General features: G+C 39.3%; 1 protein-coding gene across 4 annotated transcripts in view; it reads right to left on the bottom strand.

Annotated features, from left to right (window-relative positions):
• Nucleotides 1–1,094: 1,094 nt before the first annotated feature.
• The window catches only part of B3GALT1 (beta-1,3-galactosyltransferase 1), a 184,432-nt gene continuing 168,001 nt past the window's right edge, over nt 1,095–17,525 (bottom strand). For 3 of the 4 annotated variants that reach the window (XM_050339329.1, XM_050339331.1, XM_050339328.1), the window contains exons 4-5: nt 4,040–4,078; nt 1,095–3,454 (exon numbers count right to left, since the gene is read on the bottom strand). In XM_050339329.1, the coding sequence (XP_050195286.1) occupies nt 2,245–3,225 (981 nt within the window). In that variant the 5' untranslated portion in view covers nt 3,226–3,454; nt 4,040–4,078 and the 3' untranslated portion in view covers nt 1,095–2,244. The remainder of the gene's footprint in view (nt 3,455–4,039; nt 4,079–17,525) is intronic. The other variant, XM_050339332.1, reaches the window with a different exon arrangement.

The raw sequence follows: 17,525 nt of genomic DNA on the forward strand, positions 1-17,525 counted from the left end.
TTCAAATCATTACAAAGTGTGTTCCTGGTAGGGTGGCATCTATGCTGTCTGACTTACCCAAGGGCTGGGGATGAATTCCAGCCTCCTTTCTGTTCATAAACAAGCATATTCTGGGGCTTGGGTAAGAAAAGCTGAACTTCATCCAATCACTGTGTTACGTATTCACTTATGCAGTTAGTTGTACCCTGTTTAGCTGGAGTTCTGAGTTTGACAGGAAGCGCAACTTTAACAAGGACTAGAACAACTAGGGAAGGATAAATCTTAATTATACTGCAAGAGATTCAGTATTTTTATAAAAATATCTGATTTTTTTTTTAAAATTTATGAAGGGTAGACGAGCTCCTGTTGATTAACAGTAACTCTTAGGCTGTCTGTTGTACAGCTTCACCTTAGATTTGTTTGAGATGGCTCCTGCTAGTGACTTGATTGCCAAGCACACTTTACCTTACTTAAAAGTATTTTCTTTCAAAATGATTCTGCTGCATCTGTGAACAACACTAACAGTATGACACGAAACTGCAAACCTTTTAGGGTAGCATCTTCATTCCTCTGTTACTGTTGTAAAGTGCTGCGTACACCTATGGCAAAATCAGGTCAGAGTTTTCTTCTAAATTCTTCTTCCATTAATTTCTGACAACTTTATAGACATCCTGAATAACATACAGACAGAACAGTTTTGCATATGTTGCACATAGTGCCAGGTGAAATGAATGAGGCTTTTGAATGTGCTGTGGATGGTGTGAGTAATCTACAGCTAATAATATATTTGGTGAGTTTTGTATTTTTGTAACTTGTCTGTGAGTTCTTCATTCCAAGTTATTTGCTGAGTGATATCGTATTTTATTTCTTTGTTATAAGATGGTGCTGAATAGAGAGAGCTTGAATTTATCAAAGAGTTTTCATGACATTTCATAAGCATTCATATTGAAAACACATATAAGCACATTATACAACTTGAATAAAATCTCGTGTATTTGAGTTCTGTTGCATGCTCAGGGGATCTCCTGAGTGGCACCTCAGTGAGTGTTGGCTCTGTGATAAGTAACCTGAGAGCTTTAACAGGTTTTTTAAAAGGCTAGAATTTTTTGTTGTTGTTTGGGTTTTTTTACTAGATGCTTCTTAAAAGCCCTCTATTTTGCTGTGAAATTTGTACATAACTCTTATGTACTCTGCTGTCCAATTGACAGAAAATGGACTCCATTCTTTTACTGGACTAAATTCTTCCTTTCTACACCATTAAAAATCTGGTAGAATCTCATTCCTGTATGTACTGTAGAAAAAAGTAGAGCTTACTTGTACAAAGCTGCTTTTGTGTTACTTTTTTTTAGGTAAATATGGCACTGACTGACACTGAAGAAATATGCTGCTTATTAACACTTTTAGCATTCAACATAATTAGATATTGCTACACCAGAGATTTAATTGAGAATCCATTGATACTTACGAGAGACATTGCCTTGCTTTGAAATTAAAACATAGTAATGCTTTTCTCATGTATTTTTAAGATAATTTTTCATACATCTCCTGTGTATTATTTCTCCTACAAATTCTACTTAATTTTTAAACTGTGTTACATATTTTATGGGCTATTTTAGGAAGTGTAAAGAAATGTACTGTCTTCTGAAATAAATTAAAGAAATACCATTTGGTAGATGAAAATATACTTCAGTGTGTGGGTTTGTTTCTAAGGCCAGTGGGACTTTGATGTTCTTACCTGTCTAAGTTCTGCTATTACACCATCAGTAAGCTATTTGGGAACTGCACACATTGTACTATCAAATATACATGTCAAGGTAGGTATATAACTTCAGTGCAAATGTAGACTGCTTAATTTATGAACACAGCTCTAAATAGAGATGGTTGTAGGGTGTCAAAAAAGAATAAAAGTTTCTTAGGGTCTGAGTCTTATCTCAGAGGCTGGGGCATGAACTGTTAAGCAGCTCATAATAGCTTATTACTGTCCTTTTACACACAGATGCAAGAGCTGATATGTGTGATAGATGATAATATACAAAATCTGAGACTTGACTCGAGTTCCTTTCGGTTGGTATAATGTCCTTACCAAAAAGAGCCTGAAGTTTGTAAACTAGTAGTCAAAGCGAGAATGAAAAATCAGTCATAAAAATCCTCTCACAGTTAATATCCCACAGTTCAACTTGTAAATCAGCAGATCACTTTGTCAAAAAATAACCCGACTAAACCAAAAAAAAAAAAAAAAAAAAGGTATTTACATCTGTAAAAATCTTAACATCTAAGATGTTTCTTGCTGGACATGTCATTCCAAATTCTGTGCATTTCTTCTGGTGTTATCTGGTGTACTGTGATCACCCTGCGGTACCTGCACAAGCTGTAGGCCATTTTCCAGTGATTGAAGCCACTGTTTTGGAAGGGGTGAATGCCCAGTTTCCGAAGGCAAAGTCCAACGTACACATCTTCAAGATGAAGAAGTCTGGTATGAAGGGAGGTTTTGTAAATCAGTTCTGCTACGTCAGCTGAAAAAATGTAGCCAGTGCCTGAACAGAAGGGTGGGTAATTGCTGTCAGGATACAAATCTCTCGGCATGTACCACTTACTGCGAACATCTCTTATTGGTCCTCCGTTTATAACGTAACCAGTGAAGTACCTTCTCCTTGGCTTGGTGTTAGGTTTGAGCAGCTTATAAATAAGATTGTCCATATTTACAAAAATATCACTGTCTGTCTTCATAACATACTTTGCTTTTGAACAAAATGTTGCTACCCACCTCATCCCCATCAGCGTTTTCAGAGTGAGGTTATGGTAAGAGTCGATAAAATCCTCCACAATAATGTCATGAAAAATTTGGCTTTCTTGCTCTACCATTTGATTTAACACAGGATCTGTATTTTTTCCAAGAAGAAATAGTGTAGCGATTTTAATTCCTTTAAAGTTGTTTTCATCTCCCCATGTTTCTCGAATGGCTTGCCTTGCATCAAACTCTTTGTGAGTTGTGCTGATAAGAATGACCAAGAAAGGGATGCTCTTCTCACATTTGTTGGGTTCATTGATAAGAAAATCAAAGGAATGTGGATTTATAGGTCGAGTTCTTATGTTGCCAAAGGAAACGTTTTTTCTGGCTATGGATATGCTACTGACCTGTCTGTGGCCAGTGTAGGAAGAAGTAGGACGAGTTATACTTAAGTACCAAAGAGCGCTTGCCCAACAAACTACTGTCAAAATGTATAAGCATGAGACCTTTGAAGCCATTGTTCCTCTAGCTCTTCTATTCCATGTGATGAATAAACAGCCTTTGTACGAGGAGTGCACCTATGTCCTGGAAAGGCAGCATATTATTAATGAAACTTGAAAGTTCGATATAGAAAAGCAACTCTGTAATCATTCATGGATCTCAAATAGGAGCTATTAACCCTGATGATACTCAGCTTTTCTTCTTTTACTAGCAGCGACTTCCATTTCTTGGAATTTTCTGTTATTTCTGAAAAATACGAAGAAAAATTTTCCATTGCTAGATCATAAAAGCCTGGGGCAAGAAAATGAGCTTATATAGGGCTGGCCATTAATAAGCTAAGTGTCTTAGTGCATTTCTCAGATATTCCTTTTTTTCTCATGAGGTACCACAATGCAAGATAGTGTACTAAAATAGAGCAGTGCAACTGAACTAATGCTTTTATGATTGGTAATTTCTCATAGATGGTTTTATATAGAAAACATTAAGCATGCATAGCATGTTGTTATTTAGATAACTTAAAAGGTATATGAAAATAATTTTCTGGTTTCTAGCATTTTCTTTCTTCATAACATTTTTTCTGAACAATCTTTCAAAATGTGCTTTGGAATATTTTAAAATTATTTAAAGAATGAAAAATAATGTACTTTATCTTAGGATCAACAGCGTCTGTGGCAGCTATGCACATGAATACCTACAAATCTAATTTGGCGTTAATGTTGTTAATGCCTGTCCTGCTAAGAAGAGCATGCTTTGGTGGAAATCAGACAGGAAATGGGACTGCTTGATAAAGGTACAGGAGAGGGAGAGAGCGAGATGCATGTGCTGTCTTACCCATGTAAAGATCAGCGCTGGAGTAGAGTCCATAAAAGTCTAGAAATAAATTAATACAGTTCAGTTATTTTTCTTGGCTTGTTTCTCCTCTCCCCCCAAACTGGTCTTTTCCTGAGCAAACATCATTTGTGTCCCATTAAAATAAACCACGATGGCAGCCTAGTAACAGTGTTGCCTTGCTGGTTAACCTGCAGAACACTCGCCAGCCTGGCCGGGGTTCCTGCAGCCCTATCCTGCTGCTGTTCCAGTCTTGCCTCCAGCATTGGGTGGATTTGAGGCTTTCCTGGATCCAGGGAGTGGTCAAGCCCTGTAGCTTCATCTGCTCTTAGCAAGTTGGCTGGGAACCAGTTCCATTTATCATCATTTCATGGATATTGGATAAGCTGCCTCAAGCCTGCCAGGTCAGTGCTGACTCCTCCAAGGAACACCAGCAGCTGGAGACTGCCTGCAGGCTCCACCTTCCTGGGTTTTACCACTGTGTTAGTTCAGAGCTAAAGGACAGCAGAAGCATGCAACAGAGGAGCTTTTTTGCAAGAGTCTTTGAAATATTTAACATTTGCTTTGGATAGAACAACAAAAAAAATATGGATTTGGATAAAAAGATAGAAGCTCTTTTTAGAAACGTCCTTTTTGATTTCACGCTGCTTTGACACAGACCCCCCGCCTCCCTAGGCAGGCCATCAGAAGGGAAGGACTGTTACCCTCTGTCACTATTTCACACTCAGGTTTAAGAACAGGAGAGAAACAATTTTAACATTTGCTAAATCCATACAGACTGTAATCTTCTTACAAGTTCTTATAGCTAGCACTGTCCTGCTCATCTTAATTACATGCACTTTTAGTTATTTAATGACCAGAACCTACATACTGCTCTTCCCTTCCACAAAATAGGGTAATGTGAATTTTTCACCTGTTCCAGAGCTCTATCAGTTTCAATTGGTTTTGCCCTATTCCTGAGGGAATTTAATGAAGTAGAGGTTGACTGTGATCTCCTTCATTACCTGCCCCAAGACCCAGGGTTTGTGATATTTTCCCACCAAGTAGTACCAGCAAACATTTGGGAGCAGTGTATTTAAGTGAGACTTTTAATTGCTCCATGGGGCTGCAGAGCAGGATGATCTTGGCAAGGCAGGCACATGTACATCCTTACAAATAAATACAGTAGCAATAAATATACACACAAATGCTACTGTAATGTCTGGAGAGGGGATCTATGCTGCTGTAACAACCCACTGTGATACAGTTCTGAGAAAGGCAAAACACATCCCTAATCTGGTGAGTTGGCTTGGTTTCTGGCTTAGTTTTTGTGCTCTGCAAACCACCCCCCCCGAAGTGCCAGAGAGGAAAACCACCAAGTGAGAAATGCCATAATGGAATGAAGACATAAGAGTGTAAAGTCTAGAAAACTGTGTTATTAAAGCAAGAAATACAGAAATCATGGATTGGAGATGTAGAGTGAGAGCTATGTAGGTCAGTGTATACAATGGACTCCTGCATTAAGATCTCACAAATAAGTAAAATATTCTGCATATGATGAATTATTTTAGGAAACTATATATTGCATTGTCTAAATGTGTATGGTGTTCTACATCTTTTCTTTCATAAAGGCAGGTGCATTAGTTACCATGAACACTGTGCAGATATCTGAGGGAAAGGAAAATTGCAACCACTGCCTCTTACAAACTGCAAAATTACATAAAATAGCTTTTCAGTCCAGCAATGTCATAGCTGTGATATCCAATCTTGCGTGCTCTGAAAGGATTAGAAGCAACAAAAACCTTACTCCATTTTGAAGAAAAATCCCAAGGTATTGTAGGGATTTTTTTTTCTCAGTTATTTTCTCAGATAACTGTGCGGGATGAATGTTTATTATGTTGGCCCTTCAATTGCTATCTCTTGAAACAAGTTTATCGTTTTCTGTTGTGTGCTTTGTTGGGAGTTTTTGTTTGTTTTGCTTTTTTAAAAGAAAAATAAGAGTTCAGATGGTATGCCTAGGCTTGGAGTGTTTACGCCATCCCTCTGGTAACTTTTGAGCAAAGTGCAGGTAAAGTGGTTAAGAATGAACTGGCTGTAGTTTTCCCCATGAGTGAGGTTTTAAATTTAATTACTTTTGGGGAAGATTGAGGAGGAAAAACAAAAAGAGAGCTTTCTGCTTTCCTGTGATGGGTCTCTCTGCTATTCCTACTCTGTTATGAGGTAAAGATGTAAAAATTAAAGTTCATGTTTCTGCTTTACTTGAGCTTTTTGCTATGAATGGGGAAGAAATTTGAAAGAAAATAATATAAGCAAAATTGGCCAATAATGTAAATACAACACTAAATTAGCTGAGGAGTCTTGGTGTGTAATTTAGGTGAGATTATTGTTGCCTCCAAAACGGATCTCTCCCCTCTTCATAGTATCACAGAGGGGGTTGAATAAGTAGCTATGTCATGTATTTTTTTTGGCCACAGTCAAATGCTCCTACAAATTATTTCTGGTTATATTGTTCCTGCACAGGAACTTCAATTACATTTAGCTTGCACAAGTAAGAAAATACATATCTTGATTAGGCAGGGAAATATGAACTAAGTAGTGAAACAGTTTGTGATGATTTAGTCAAGAATTTCAGAGGTTGCCAAGTTCTATTATCAAAGACTGCTAATTAATCAAGGACCTAAATAAGCGCCTAACTCAGGCTTACCCTCAACACAGGAATAGTTCTAGGAACCTTGCAAAATTATTCACAGTGTCAAAGTCTGTGATAGCAAACCTTTTCCTCGTCATGTGTTGTGACTTGAAAATAAAATTTTCAGCCATGCAATATGTGGGACTTGTATATCAAAAATGTGAATTACACGGAATGAAATTAGAGTGTACAAATAATGTACTCAAATTATAGTGAGTTAAAACTTTTGTGTTAATTCCTCATTTGGAAGAGGAGGAATAACGTATGTGAACTAAGATCACTATGATCTGAATAACAAGTGGAAGGGCTTCAATGCCCACATGTTACTGTGGTTCTTTTAGCAGTTTCCCCAGCAGCTGTTCAGAACATTTTTAACCTAGTCAATAGCACATAAAGCTGCCTTCAGTATTAAAGTGTCTAGCAAATTCATTAATATACTGTGTTTTAGTCCTGATTCGGGCTTCAGTACATTGTCACTGTAAGGAGGACTGGTTTTTTGGGGGTTTTGTTGTTGTTGTTGTTTTTGGTTTTTTTTCAGTTTTGCCATGATCATCTTGAATTTGGTATTGAAATTTGAAGATCCTGTGATGGGAGGATGTGGGTTATCACAGGGAGAGCGAAAAGCTTTTATCAGCTTTGGATATTATCTGTTGGAATAGGCTGTGTAACATTTGGGGACACACACAGGCAAAGGGAAGTGCCACCTCCTTTCTCCTGTGAAGTGAAAGAAATCTTTTTAGCAGGGCAGTAGCAACGCTTTAAGCTCTTGGATCCTTGTTTTTAAAAATATTTTCATTCAATCTGTCCCTTTTCTCAGCCTGTTTGTAACACTGTAAGTAATCAAAGGCTCAGGCTTTGCTAGGGTAGATGTTTGCAAAAAGCAAATGTTTAGCATCATGTTTCCGTACTGTGACATGAAGTTGAACACTTAATTGCACCATTCACAGCTCATGCTGTGAAAGCCAGAGAAGCCACCCAGCCAGAGCACAAAAAGCTGTACTGTGTAACTTCTGCAAGTAATTGTCTTGATGAGGACTGTGAGGATTTGCAGCAAGCCTTTTATGAACTGACTGCACATCAAGGATAATCCTCCAGATAATGAGCACATTTGAGAATCTTACTAACTGTTCATGGGCAATTTTCAGGCAGATGTCAAAAGAGTTCAGCAAACATTACTGTCAACTGCAATATTTTGCCAACATTTTGGAACATCGCTGTCTCTGCTGAGAGGCTGTTGATCTTTCTTTCAAGAAAGCCCAACCTATGTAAGTGCAGCAGCGTTAATGTATCTAAGATCTTGGTGGATGCACAGGATAGAAACCACAGCTCTTGAAGTCTGGCTTGTTGCCACAGCTGTAATCCATACTGTGTCACTACTGCTGAGGCAGGTGCTGAGTGGAGGCAGTCAGGATGCTGAGCCCTGGGGATGACCCTGAGTGAGAAGTTGAGGGAGATCACAGCTGCTCATCCAGACACCCAGGAGTCTGTTAGGCAGAGCACAACTGAGTCAAATTAACACTTTGCATCTCTGCCAGAATGTACCTTGGAAAAAAAGAGGGAATGCAGCTGCTAAATTATTTAGTAAATATAGCAAACTCTTCTCATTTTCCCCAAAGAGATGTTTTTGTAAGTTTTCTATGATCATGGCTTTCATCTGTATGTAGACCAAGGTGCTGAAATGCCTTCAACATTTATGAAGCCCTTAAATTACCAAATCTTGTTGAGAAGATAATTATCCTGAACATTAAGAACACATCTACAAAGAAATCTGGGGATGCTGTTATGTTCTTGGCTGCATGTTTTCATAGTAATTTCTTGAGGAAATTCTGGACAGATGGCATAGGTGATTTAACAGGAGATTGCAAGCTCCTCTCTGGCAACTTCATTTGAAGGTTTCTTAAATATTCTAAATAGTTTTGCTGTGCCTGGGTGTAATGGATCTGAAACCAAACCAGTGCTGCAAAGAAAGACCTTACTCTCTAGAACATTGTGGAGAGAGATTGTAATAGATGTAGGACCTACAGTCTTGGGCTGAAGGGAGGAAAGAACAAGCATTCATTTCAGGCCTACGTTTTTCAGAAAAATAAATTCCTCTATTTATGGGATTCCTAGAAGAGACGTGGGAGCTGCTAGGTTGGCCATGCACTGTTCAGTGGTTTTCACACAGTAAACTCCCTGGGGGGTTGGGCAATAGCAATTGGCTTCAGTGTGTCTGGGAGGCAGCTGCCTTCTCTCACGGTGACCTGGAGCCCACTATGCACCACATGTGGCTACATGGATCTTCTGTAGCTGCATTTTTTTCTCAGAGGTCTGATTCTGAATAAAACTGGTCTTGGAGAACCCCCTTTACTGGTGGCAGAGGACAAAGCAGGGAATGATCAAGATTCAAACTTGTCTAAACTGGACACTGTCTTTGAATATTTCATAAAAGCAAAACATTGACAGCTGGTTTGCTAACCAGAAAAAAAAGGCATGGTTTTGTAAAATCTGGTATCCATATGACATTGAAATAGGTTTTTATCCCATTTGGCACATCTCAGATTTACGTTTTCAATAGTTCTCTTACTGTTTTGGTAATTTTTTAAAAACAAGTCTCCCTCACATACAATGATTTATGACAACCTAGTCAACAGTGGTACCACAGAGCTGATTCCATGTGGAAAGAGATGAAAGGACAGATCAGACAGACCCTGAGGACTGCCTGTACAATAGATAGGTATCTAAAGTTTTAGCAAACAAGTTATGCTTTGTCATATATTAATCTATAATGGTTATATGCTAGATCTTTCTCAAAATAATATTACAACTCAGGGACATGCCAATCAGCAGTTCTGTCTTGCTGTATTGCTGATTACAGGTGATTTACCTGAAGACAGTGCATGCTGCTGTTAATTGGAGTTTTGCTGCTGTCTTTAGTAGAAGGCATTTTAAACATGTATCATTTGCACTAACTAAAAGGGAGAGGAATGGAAAACATCAAATGAAAGAGCAGAATATTTTTAAGCAGAAATCTTTTTCTTTTCTTTTTTCTCTTCTTTTAAAGTCACCCATGAGATGTCACGGTTCAAATCTGTGCATTTTTGTCCATGAATGCTTCTCAGAAACAAATTTAAAAAACACTTTGTGACTTCATGTTGTGATAGGTCATTTGTGACTACATCAATCATGTCCTTTTAGATCAGGAATGTGTAAATTGCATCTCAGTATGATTATAAACTGATGCAAATAACATATTTCACTTTCAGCTACCATAGTCACAACTGTTATTTCTGTAATTTTTTTTTGGCTATTCTGCTGTGTTCTAGTGTGAAATCTAACAGCAAGGTTCCTTAGCTCATGTCACAACCAAACTGGTTACATCTAATGAAAGTCTGGGACCAAAAAAAAAAAAAGTCGAGTTCTTAAAAAAAATTCAAGGAGAAAACCTTTAGAACTGCTTTAACAGAATCTTTATTACTCATGAAGCAATTTCACATACTCTATTACCAGTGTCCATAGCTTAAATTATTTTCAAGTAATAGTGTTTGAAATAAAGTATACTGCTGTTCTTGTCTTAACCTTCTTAAATTTCACTATTAGGTTCCTTTTGTATTCACAGCAGTGACTGTGAAACTGTAGTTTGGGTTATGACACCAAGAATAGATGACAGTGGCCTTGATTATAGAGATGCCTACCCTAGTGGCACTGCTATCCTCAATTAATCTTTGTCAAAAAAGAAGGAGTAACAATTATGTGAGGACTGGAACATCTGAAATCACAGTGTCTGTACTGATGGTAACTCATCAAACTGGATAATGAATCTACTTCCCATATTTCACGTGCTACTGGGGGCATTGATAGAAAAATACAAACAACTAAAACTTTTTGATTTACTGGGAAGAGTTCTAAAATAGTTTTGCACCTGCCCATCAAGGTATAAGTCATGATGCTTGGGGAACTTTGGTTTTAAGCTCATCAAAACTGGGGGTGCTTGGGGCTGGAAACAGCTGTGTATAAAGACATTGTTATAATCTCAGAGCACAGTTGTTATTGATAGACAGTGAGTGGAAGGATTCTGCAGTATCTCAGGCATATCTGTATGATACCTATATTTATTGCAATTGTTATGTATCTGTAAATGAGGATGTTGGAGACATATTTTTTTAAGGGCTGAAAAATAGCTGGAATTCATGTTATTTTCTCATTTCTTCCACGGCACTGAGGCCAGAAAATTTTGTAAACAGTGAATTTAGTCGATCATATAATAGCATAGTTCCAACTTCTTGTGCTTAAGAAAAAAGTTATGTAATATCAGATGTCCAAGGAAACTGTTGGATACTGTGTCTACATGGGTGTTTTTTTCCTTTCTTTTCCCTGCAAATATTCCTTATGTTGAGAAGGTCCCAGAGCCCTGAGCTGTCCATTCAGGAAGAGGTTGCAATATGATTTTTTCCATGTTCGCATTAGAGTAATTAATGCAAATCTACGTTGTGAAGCATTTGTCCCTGTGAGCTGTTCATGTCAAGCTTCAGGTTTTGAATTCCCTGTGTGAAGCAGTTATGATACATTTAACACAAGCTGTTGCTTTCAGAATTGCATACTTCTCACAGAACTGTAACTTAAAAAACCTCACAACCAAACAAATGACTTTTGTCTTCAACTTGGAAGATACAGCCCATACATCAGCCAGATAACTTATTCTCAGATATGTGAAACGCATTTCCTAGACATACAGCTTTTTCTTTTTTTCCTTTTTTGTAATTGGTTAGTCATGATTGAGATTCCCCATTTTATAGGGGCTTTCCTGTGCAGGATTTTCTGAAAGCATTGCCTTAAACCTGGCAGAGACAAATAGCTGGAGCTCTCCCACAGGCAGGCAGTGGCTGCAGGCAGCTGGCTGTGCCCCCTCCCCTCCAGCTGGTAGGTATTCCTAGGAGGCTCCCTCCCACACCTCTCCAGCTGCCACACCAAGCACCTGCAGTGCCAGCTGAGCTTCCCAAGCAAGTTACCTTGCAGAAAAGGATAGGCCTGTTGGGAAAGTGGGATTTGCCTACTCTTTGCATTGAAAAGAGATGGAATGATGTTTTACTGGCTTGAATGTTTTCCTTAAGTACATGAAATGGTGCTTTTCCACACAAGTGTTGGTGTGGCCACCAGCTGGTGTCCATGCTCACAGCCCCGCTGACCTCAGTGCAGCTGAGGGCCAGCACTTCTGGCTGTTGCCTCTGTATCACTGCCTTACAACGAAGACTGAAAACAGGTTTCTTTTCACTTTGTCATAACTAAATGATAGATGGGGTTTTGCTTGAACTTAAACAAAAGCCTACTTTTATTGGGGATTGAACAAGAAAAATTTCAGCTGCAGAAGAGAGGGCATTTTTTTGCAAAGCTGTTAACATTTGAGAGCAAGCTCGAGTCAGACTCTTTCAGCCGGCACATATGGAGCATTTCACAGATGTGACCCCAGACTATTTGTCAGCATTTAGTTTTCTGAGGCTCGCAGTTGAAAGGACCATTGCACATTGTTACACTTCGGCATTCACTCAACACAAGAGGCCATATCTCTTGTGGCAAGATTTAAAAATGGGCTTATAATAACTGGAGTTTTTTTGATGAATCAAATAATGGAGAGCATGCTATAGTAAATTGGTAAATACATATCCTGGTGAATCCACAGGAGTGAAACTGTCCTCCTTCTTCTACGATATTTCAAAAGTGCAGCAAATTGTGTCCTCAGCTGAGACACAAGTTTGAAAAATACTGTTTGGGTTCAGAAATGGGTTGCTACCTCCTTAGCTACACTTTAAACCTGTTCAGGATTATCAGCTATGCCTATCTAGTCCACCCTCTTTCCCAAAAAATTGTTTCTTTATTTTTCCACTTTATTTCCTTTATGAAAATTGTGAACATTGTCTATTAATATCAATGAAAGAAACCTGGGTGTCTCTGGAGAAAGCAACCAGTTAATAGCTTGTCCATTTTTGCTCAGATCAGCTTTTAACTTGAGCCCTATGAGAATCCTTAAAGGCAAAAATAGAGGAAGCTTTCTCGCAAACTGTTATTGATGAACATTTTGTGAGAATTTCTCTCTTAATAACTCTTATCTGCCAGCTGGGAAGAATATGGCTTACAATTTTGGGTATCTGATAAAGCTGCAGGAAGAACTGCATTCCAGTAAAGAGTAAATCTGAAGTCTAGTTTCAACTCACTTTTATCACTTATGTCATTAGAGATGTCCTTCATGTGTACCTTTAAAGCTTTCACTAGGGAGCATAAATTTCAAACCCCGAAGATCTATGTGAGTAGTCAGGAATACTAACTCTGATTTCTTACATTTTTTGTCTGTGAGCATTCCTAATTAGAGGTATTTGCAGTGACTGGTAACAAGGAAAATAGCTAAGCAAACTTCTTGCTAATATGTGTGCATGTGTGTTTGTCTGTCTTTTCACTAAACATAACAGGGGCCACTTCTATGGGCTCATTATGCTGCTAGCACACTTTACTTTCTCTTTTTCCTGTTGTGACTAGGGAAGCATAACCATTGCAATTGCAACTTCTCGGAATAATTGGAAACTCTCCAGTTGGCTTCTCCACCTGTAATTGCATTGTCTCTAGTGGGCTGATGTAGGTGTAAATGTGGACTCATTGTCCATACTGAAGGATTTCTCAAAACAGAGGCTAAGAACTGTTATGTAAAGGATGACCTCAAGTACAGAGTTGAAAAGCAGGGAAAACAGACTTCTTCCTCCTCCTTGACTCTCACTGAAACTCTGCTGTGGCAGAGGTAAAGCATGTGATTCCAGTGCCTCTCGGCAGAAGATTCAGCAGCAACTTGAACACAGTGCTGCTCAGTGCTTTCTGTTCATAGGATACACTGAGTTGGAAGGAACCCATCAGGATCATTGAGTCCAACTCCCAGCCCTGTGCAGGATACCCCAAGTGTCACACCTGAGAGCATTAGAGAGCATTATCCAAACGCTTCTTGAACTCTGTCAGGCTCGGGGCTGTGAGCACTTCCCTGGGGAGCCTTTCCAGTGCCCAACCACCCCCTGAGCGAAAAACCTTTTCCTGATATCCAACCTAAACCTCCCCTGACTCTGCTTCATGTCATTGCCTTGAGTCCTGTCACTGGTCATGAGAGTAAAGAGGTTGGCGCCTGCCCCTCTGCTTCCCCTCGTGAGGATGTTGAAGACCTCATGAGATTGCTCTGCTTTGGTGCATTGTGCCACGAGCATCACTGCCATCAAGGATGGCTGGCTGCTGCCTTGATTATGATGCAGCTCAATAGACAAAATTCTATTTTTTATCACCCACTTTTCTTTGGAATGTGTTGGCTCCTACTTGGATAGGAATGTAATGCACTTCTGATAGAAATCAACTTTGTGAGGCAATAAGCAGTAAATATGTTCTGTCACTGTGCCCAAGGGGAATCATATCATACCTTAGTTATCCATGTGTTCAAGGCCAAGCCTTAAAGAAGAAGAGGATACATGAATATCCAATGTAAAAATATAGATTGCTTCTCTTTGCTCTCCATCTGTGGACCTTCAAGAGTTTTATAAACACAAGCTCACTGAGCATCTGTATACCCCAAGGAGGCAGATAATACAGTAATAAAATCTGCCAAGCAAGTTAAGGGTCCAAATCTTGATTCATACCTCAGGGTTGTAAAAATTAAATTGAGTGGTTTCACAGAGAGACATTCTCCTGGGAGACTTTGTCTTACAGAAGCAGCATAAGATCAAACTCCCCTTTTGATCATTTTCCAGATTTCAGGTGTACTTAGTCTTTGAGCAGAATCAGAAGAGATTGCTGTATAAATAACGTGAACTCAGACCTTCTCTGGAGGAAGGTGTTTGGCTTACAGGGTGGCTGGAAACAACAGGGATTCTCCTGAGCATGTATTGACTCTGTGTAGGTCTTCCTCAACATCCTAAACCCTTTTCTCACTTTTAGCAGTCTCCTTTCAGCATTATTTTAATCTGAAAGATCTCTTGAACAAAAGAGATTTTAATGCAGTCTGCAGTCTTTGGTTCCATTTATTTCCCAGCTATTCTGATATCAAAGGCAGCATGAAGCAAAAATGAAATGAAATGTGGCAAAGCAGCTGTGGGGCCAACTGTTGTGGGATCACAGAGGCCATGAAAGGAACACTGCTCTGCTGTGTGACCCAGCACTTGACGTGGGGTCTGTTAGATGACACAGCCGGTGTCTCCGCTGGCACTCTGTGTCCAGCAAGGGAGGTGTGCTCTGACTCATTCTCCTCATGTAGAAAAAGCTAGGAAACATGAGGGTTGATGCAAACATCAGTAATGCTTCCTCCTGCTGCTCGGGATAAAAGGATTGATTTTTTGACACTCTCAGGAAAGGAGGATAAGAGCATGCTGGAGAGGCAGAGGGTGTCTATCTAAACCCTGCTGGGTATACAGAGGACAGGCCTGGGGTTTGTGGAGTGAAGACTCCGGTGTGGTTCAAGGTGAGAGGAAGACAAATGATCTAAATGTACAAAATTTCAATTTATTCTTTAAAAACCTTTCTTGCTACTGATGCAATGAAGAGTAATGCCACAAAGTAAAGGGATTTCTTGATTCTTTCTTTTGGCTACGTGGAAACGACATAGCTAAAAGCTGCCCCAGAACTTTTAATGAGAATTTCACTGTTTCGTTATTCTTTCTCGCTCTTCCTTTTTCTTTTCTTTGAACAAATTAATTTCCCTGTCTCTGTAGCTCAGAGTGCACACACTTTGCAAAGATGCTGCCATCTGCCATTTAGTTTCCTTTCTAAGCTGTGATCTTAGACATATATTTCAGGGAAAAGGAAACGAAGTGGTTGAGTTTATTTTCCCTTTGTGTGAACAACAATGGGAATAATTCCAGAGCCAGGCAGTAAGGCTGCCTGAAATGTCAACTGCAAATCACTTTTTCAGCAAGGCATTAATTCATTCTGTGAAAAATACGCTGAGTAAAAGAACTCCATTTCCATTCCTCCTCCTGTTCAGTGGCTGGATCAATTAAGTTCCACATAGCAAATTTTTGAGATTATGTCAAATAATTTTTTCCTTTTTCTAACCCTTATTCCAGATCATTTTCTTGCCCTCTCAGCCCCTTGCTACTTATGCCTCTTGCAGAAGACAGGGGAGAGGTGGAGGGTGCTGCTGGACATGTGGTAGGGCCAAGGCTGCCTGTCCTCAGGTCACCCCAGGTTGTCACCTCCGGCCAGAGCGTGGCCCTCCCAGCAGTCAGGAACCCCTCAGTGGATGAGGGGGAATAACTGTCCCTGCCTGCACACAGAGAGAGCAAGAGGAGGAGAAAGGGAGTCATCTTGTGCCTCCTTGACTGTTTGTGCCTTGTTATTGGAGACAAGTACTTTCAGGAGCTGAGAAAAATACTACATGACATCAAGATGGAAAACATTTCTTTGTATCTGAGAAACTGCAGCCACGATGTGTGTCTGTGTGTGTGTAAGCTGGCACTGTTCCCCAATCAGATGTGCCTCATAGTCACACAAAAGCCTTGATCAGCACAGCTAAAGGGCATCATCAGCCTGAGGCAGACGGGGCAAAACTGGACAGATCTGTTTTCACAACCTCAGTCTCATCTTAAGTGATTATCAGAGACCTCAGGTCTCCCCTTATTCCTCTGGGGACTGTAGCAGTAGCCCTTAGATTTCCTCTTACAAGAATAAGACCAAGAACTTAGCTCCTTTCTTCCTCTTGCATCAAAAAAAGCCTTTGCTTGCCTTTTAAATATTTAAATTTACATTTAATCGATTACTGGAAAGTTTTGGAAAACCATTCATGCACTTTTTGAGAATTAAAAAAAATACTCCCATTTTAATTTTTTTTTTCATTTGTTTTCACAATACCAAATGATCCTTTGTATCCTTTGACTCTCCCCAGATCACTTTGAACTTAAACTGGAAACTTAATTGGATTTTAACAGGAAACCTGGTCATGCATATAGCAGCTTTGAAGGGCATGAGTAGCGCAGTATTTGAGAATGTGCTGCTATTTTGAAGATTGATGTGATTTTCTGATTTTGACAGAAAATGAAAACATAGTGAGAGGCTGTCACAAGCCTCTGAATCAGCCAGATTCTTCTTAGAAGTCAAAGACAGCTTTTGGCTCAGGTAGGCTTTTACCCACACATGCATTTGCCAAAACAGAGTGTGTGCCAGGGCTTTTTTTTGCTGTTGTTTTTTTTCTCCAGATGGTGTAATGAGGGCTAGACTGCTTGTTGCTTGCCAAGGGTTGTATAATATGGTGGTAAAATGCAATCCCAAGCTGCAGTTTTGAAGGTAGCATATCAATCACTTACTCATCAGGTTCCTATACTTCTTGCTTTTAGGGTCAAATCTTTGTCATCAGGCCAAGCCTGTTATAACAAGTTTCATCCAAATGTTTTGAGAGCGATGAAATTTGGTACATTTTCTTTCCAAATGTTGATTAAAGTGTGCACTGTTAGGAAGGTAAGAGGCAACATGCAGCTGATCCTTTTTAAAAATCTGTACCTCAAACCTAAATCACTAAATCCCTCAGCTCAGCTAAAGATAATAATGCTTTGGGTTTGCTTGTGATTTTTCTCTATAGTATATCTAAAGTAAAAGCAAGAAGTATTGGGTGTCACAAATGATTTACTTTTATGGTTGTGGTTTGAAACACATTGAGTTTTTTAATTTAAAAAAAAAAAGCTAATTTAGGCTGTTTGGATGGAGCACGGATGAGATTTTAAGCATCTTAATGATATGACAACAGACAAAGTCTACAATCTTTCTTTAGGTGCCCTATACACTGTATTTGGACCACCAAAAGGATTTTCTTCCTCAAGCATACCAGATTATTAT

This window comes from Myiozetetes cayanensis, unplaced genomic scaffold (genome assembly GCF_022539395.1).
Source record: "Myiozetetes cayanensis isolate MyiCay16 unplaced genomic scaffold, myiCay2020 scf9, whole genome shotgun sequence".
Taxonomy (NCBI): Eukaryota; Metazoa; Chordata; class Aves; order Passeriformes; family Tyrannidae; genus Myiozetetes; species Myiozetetes cayanensis.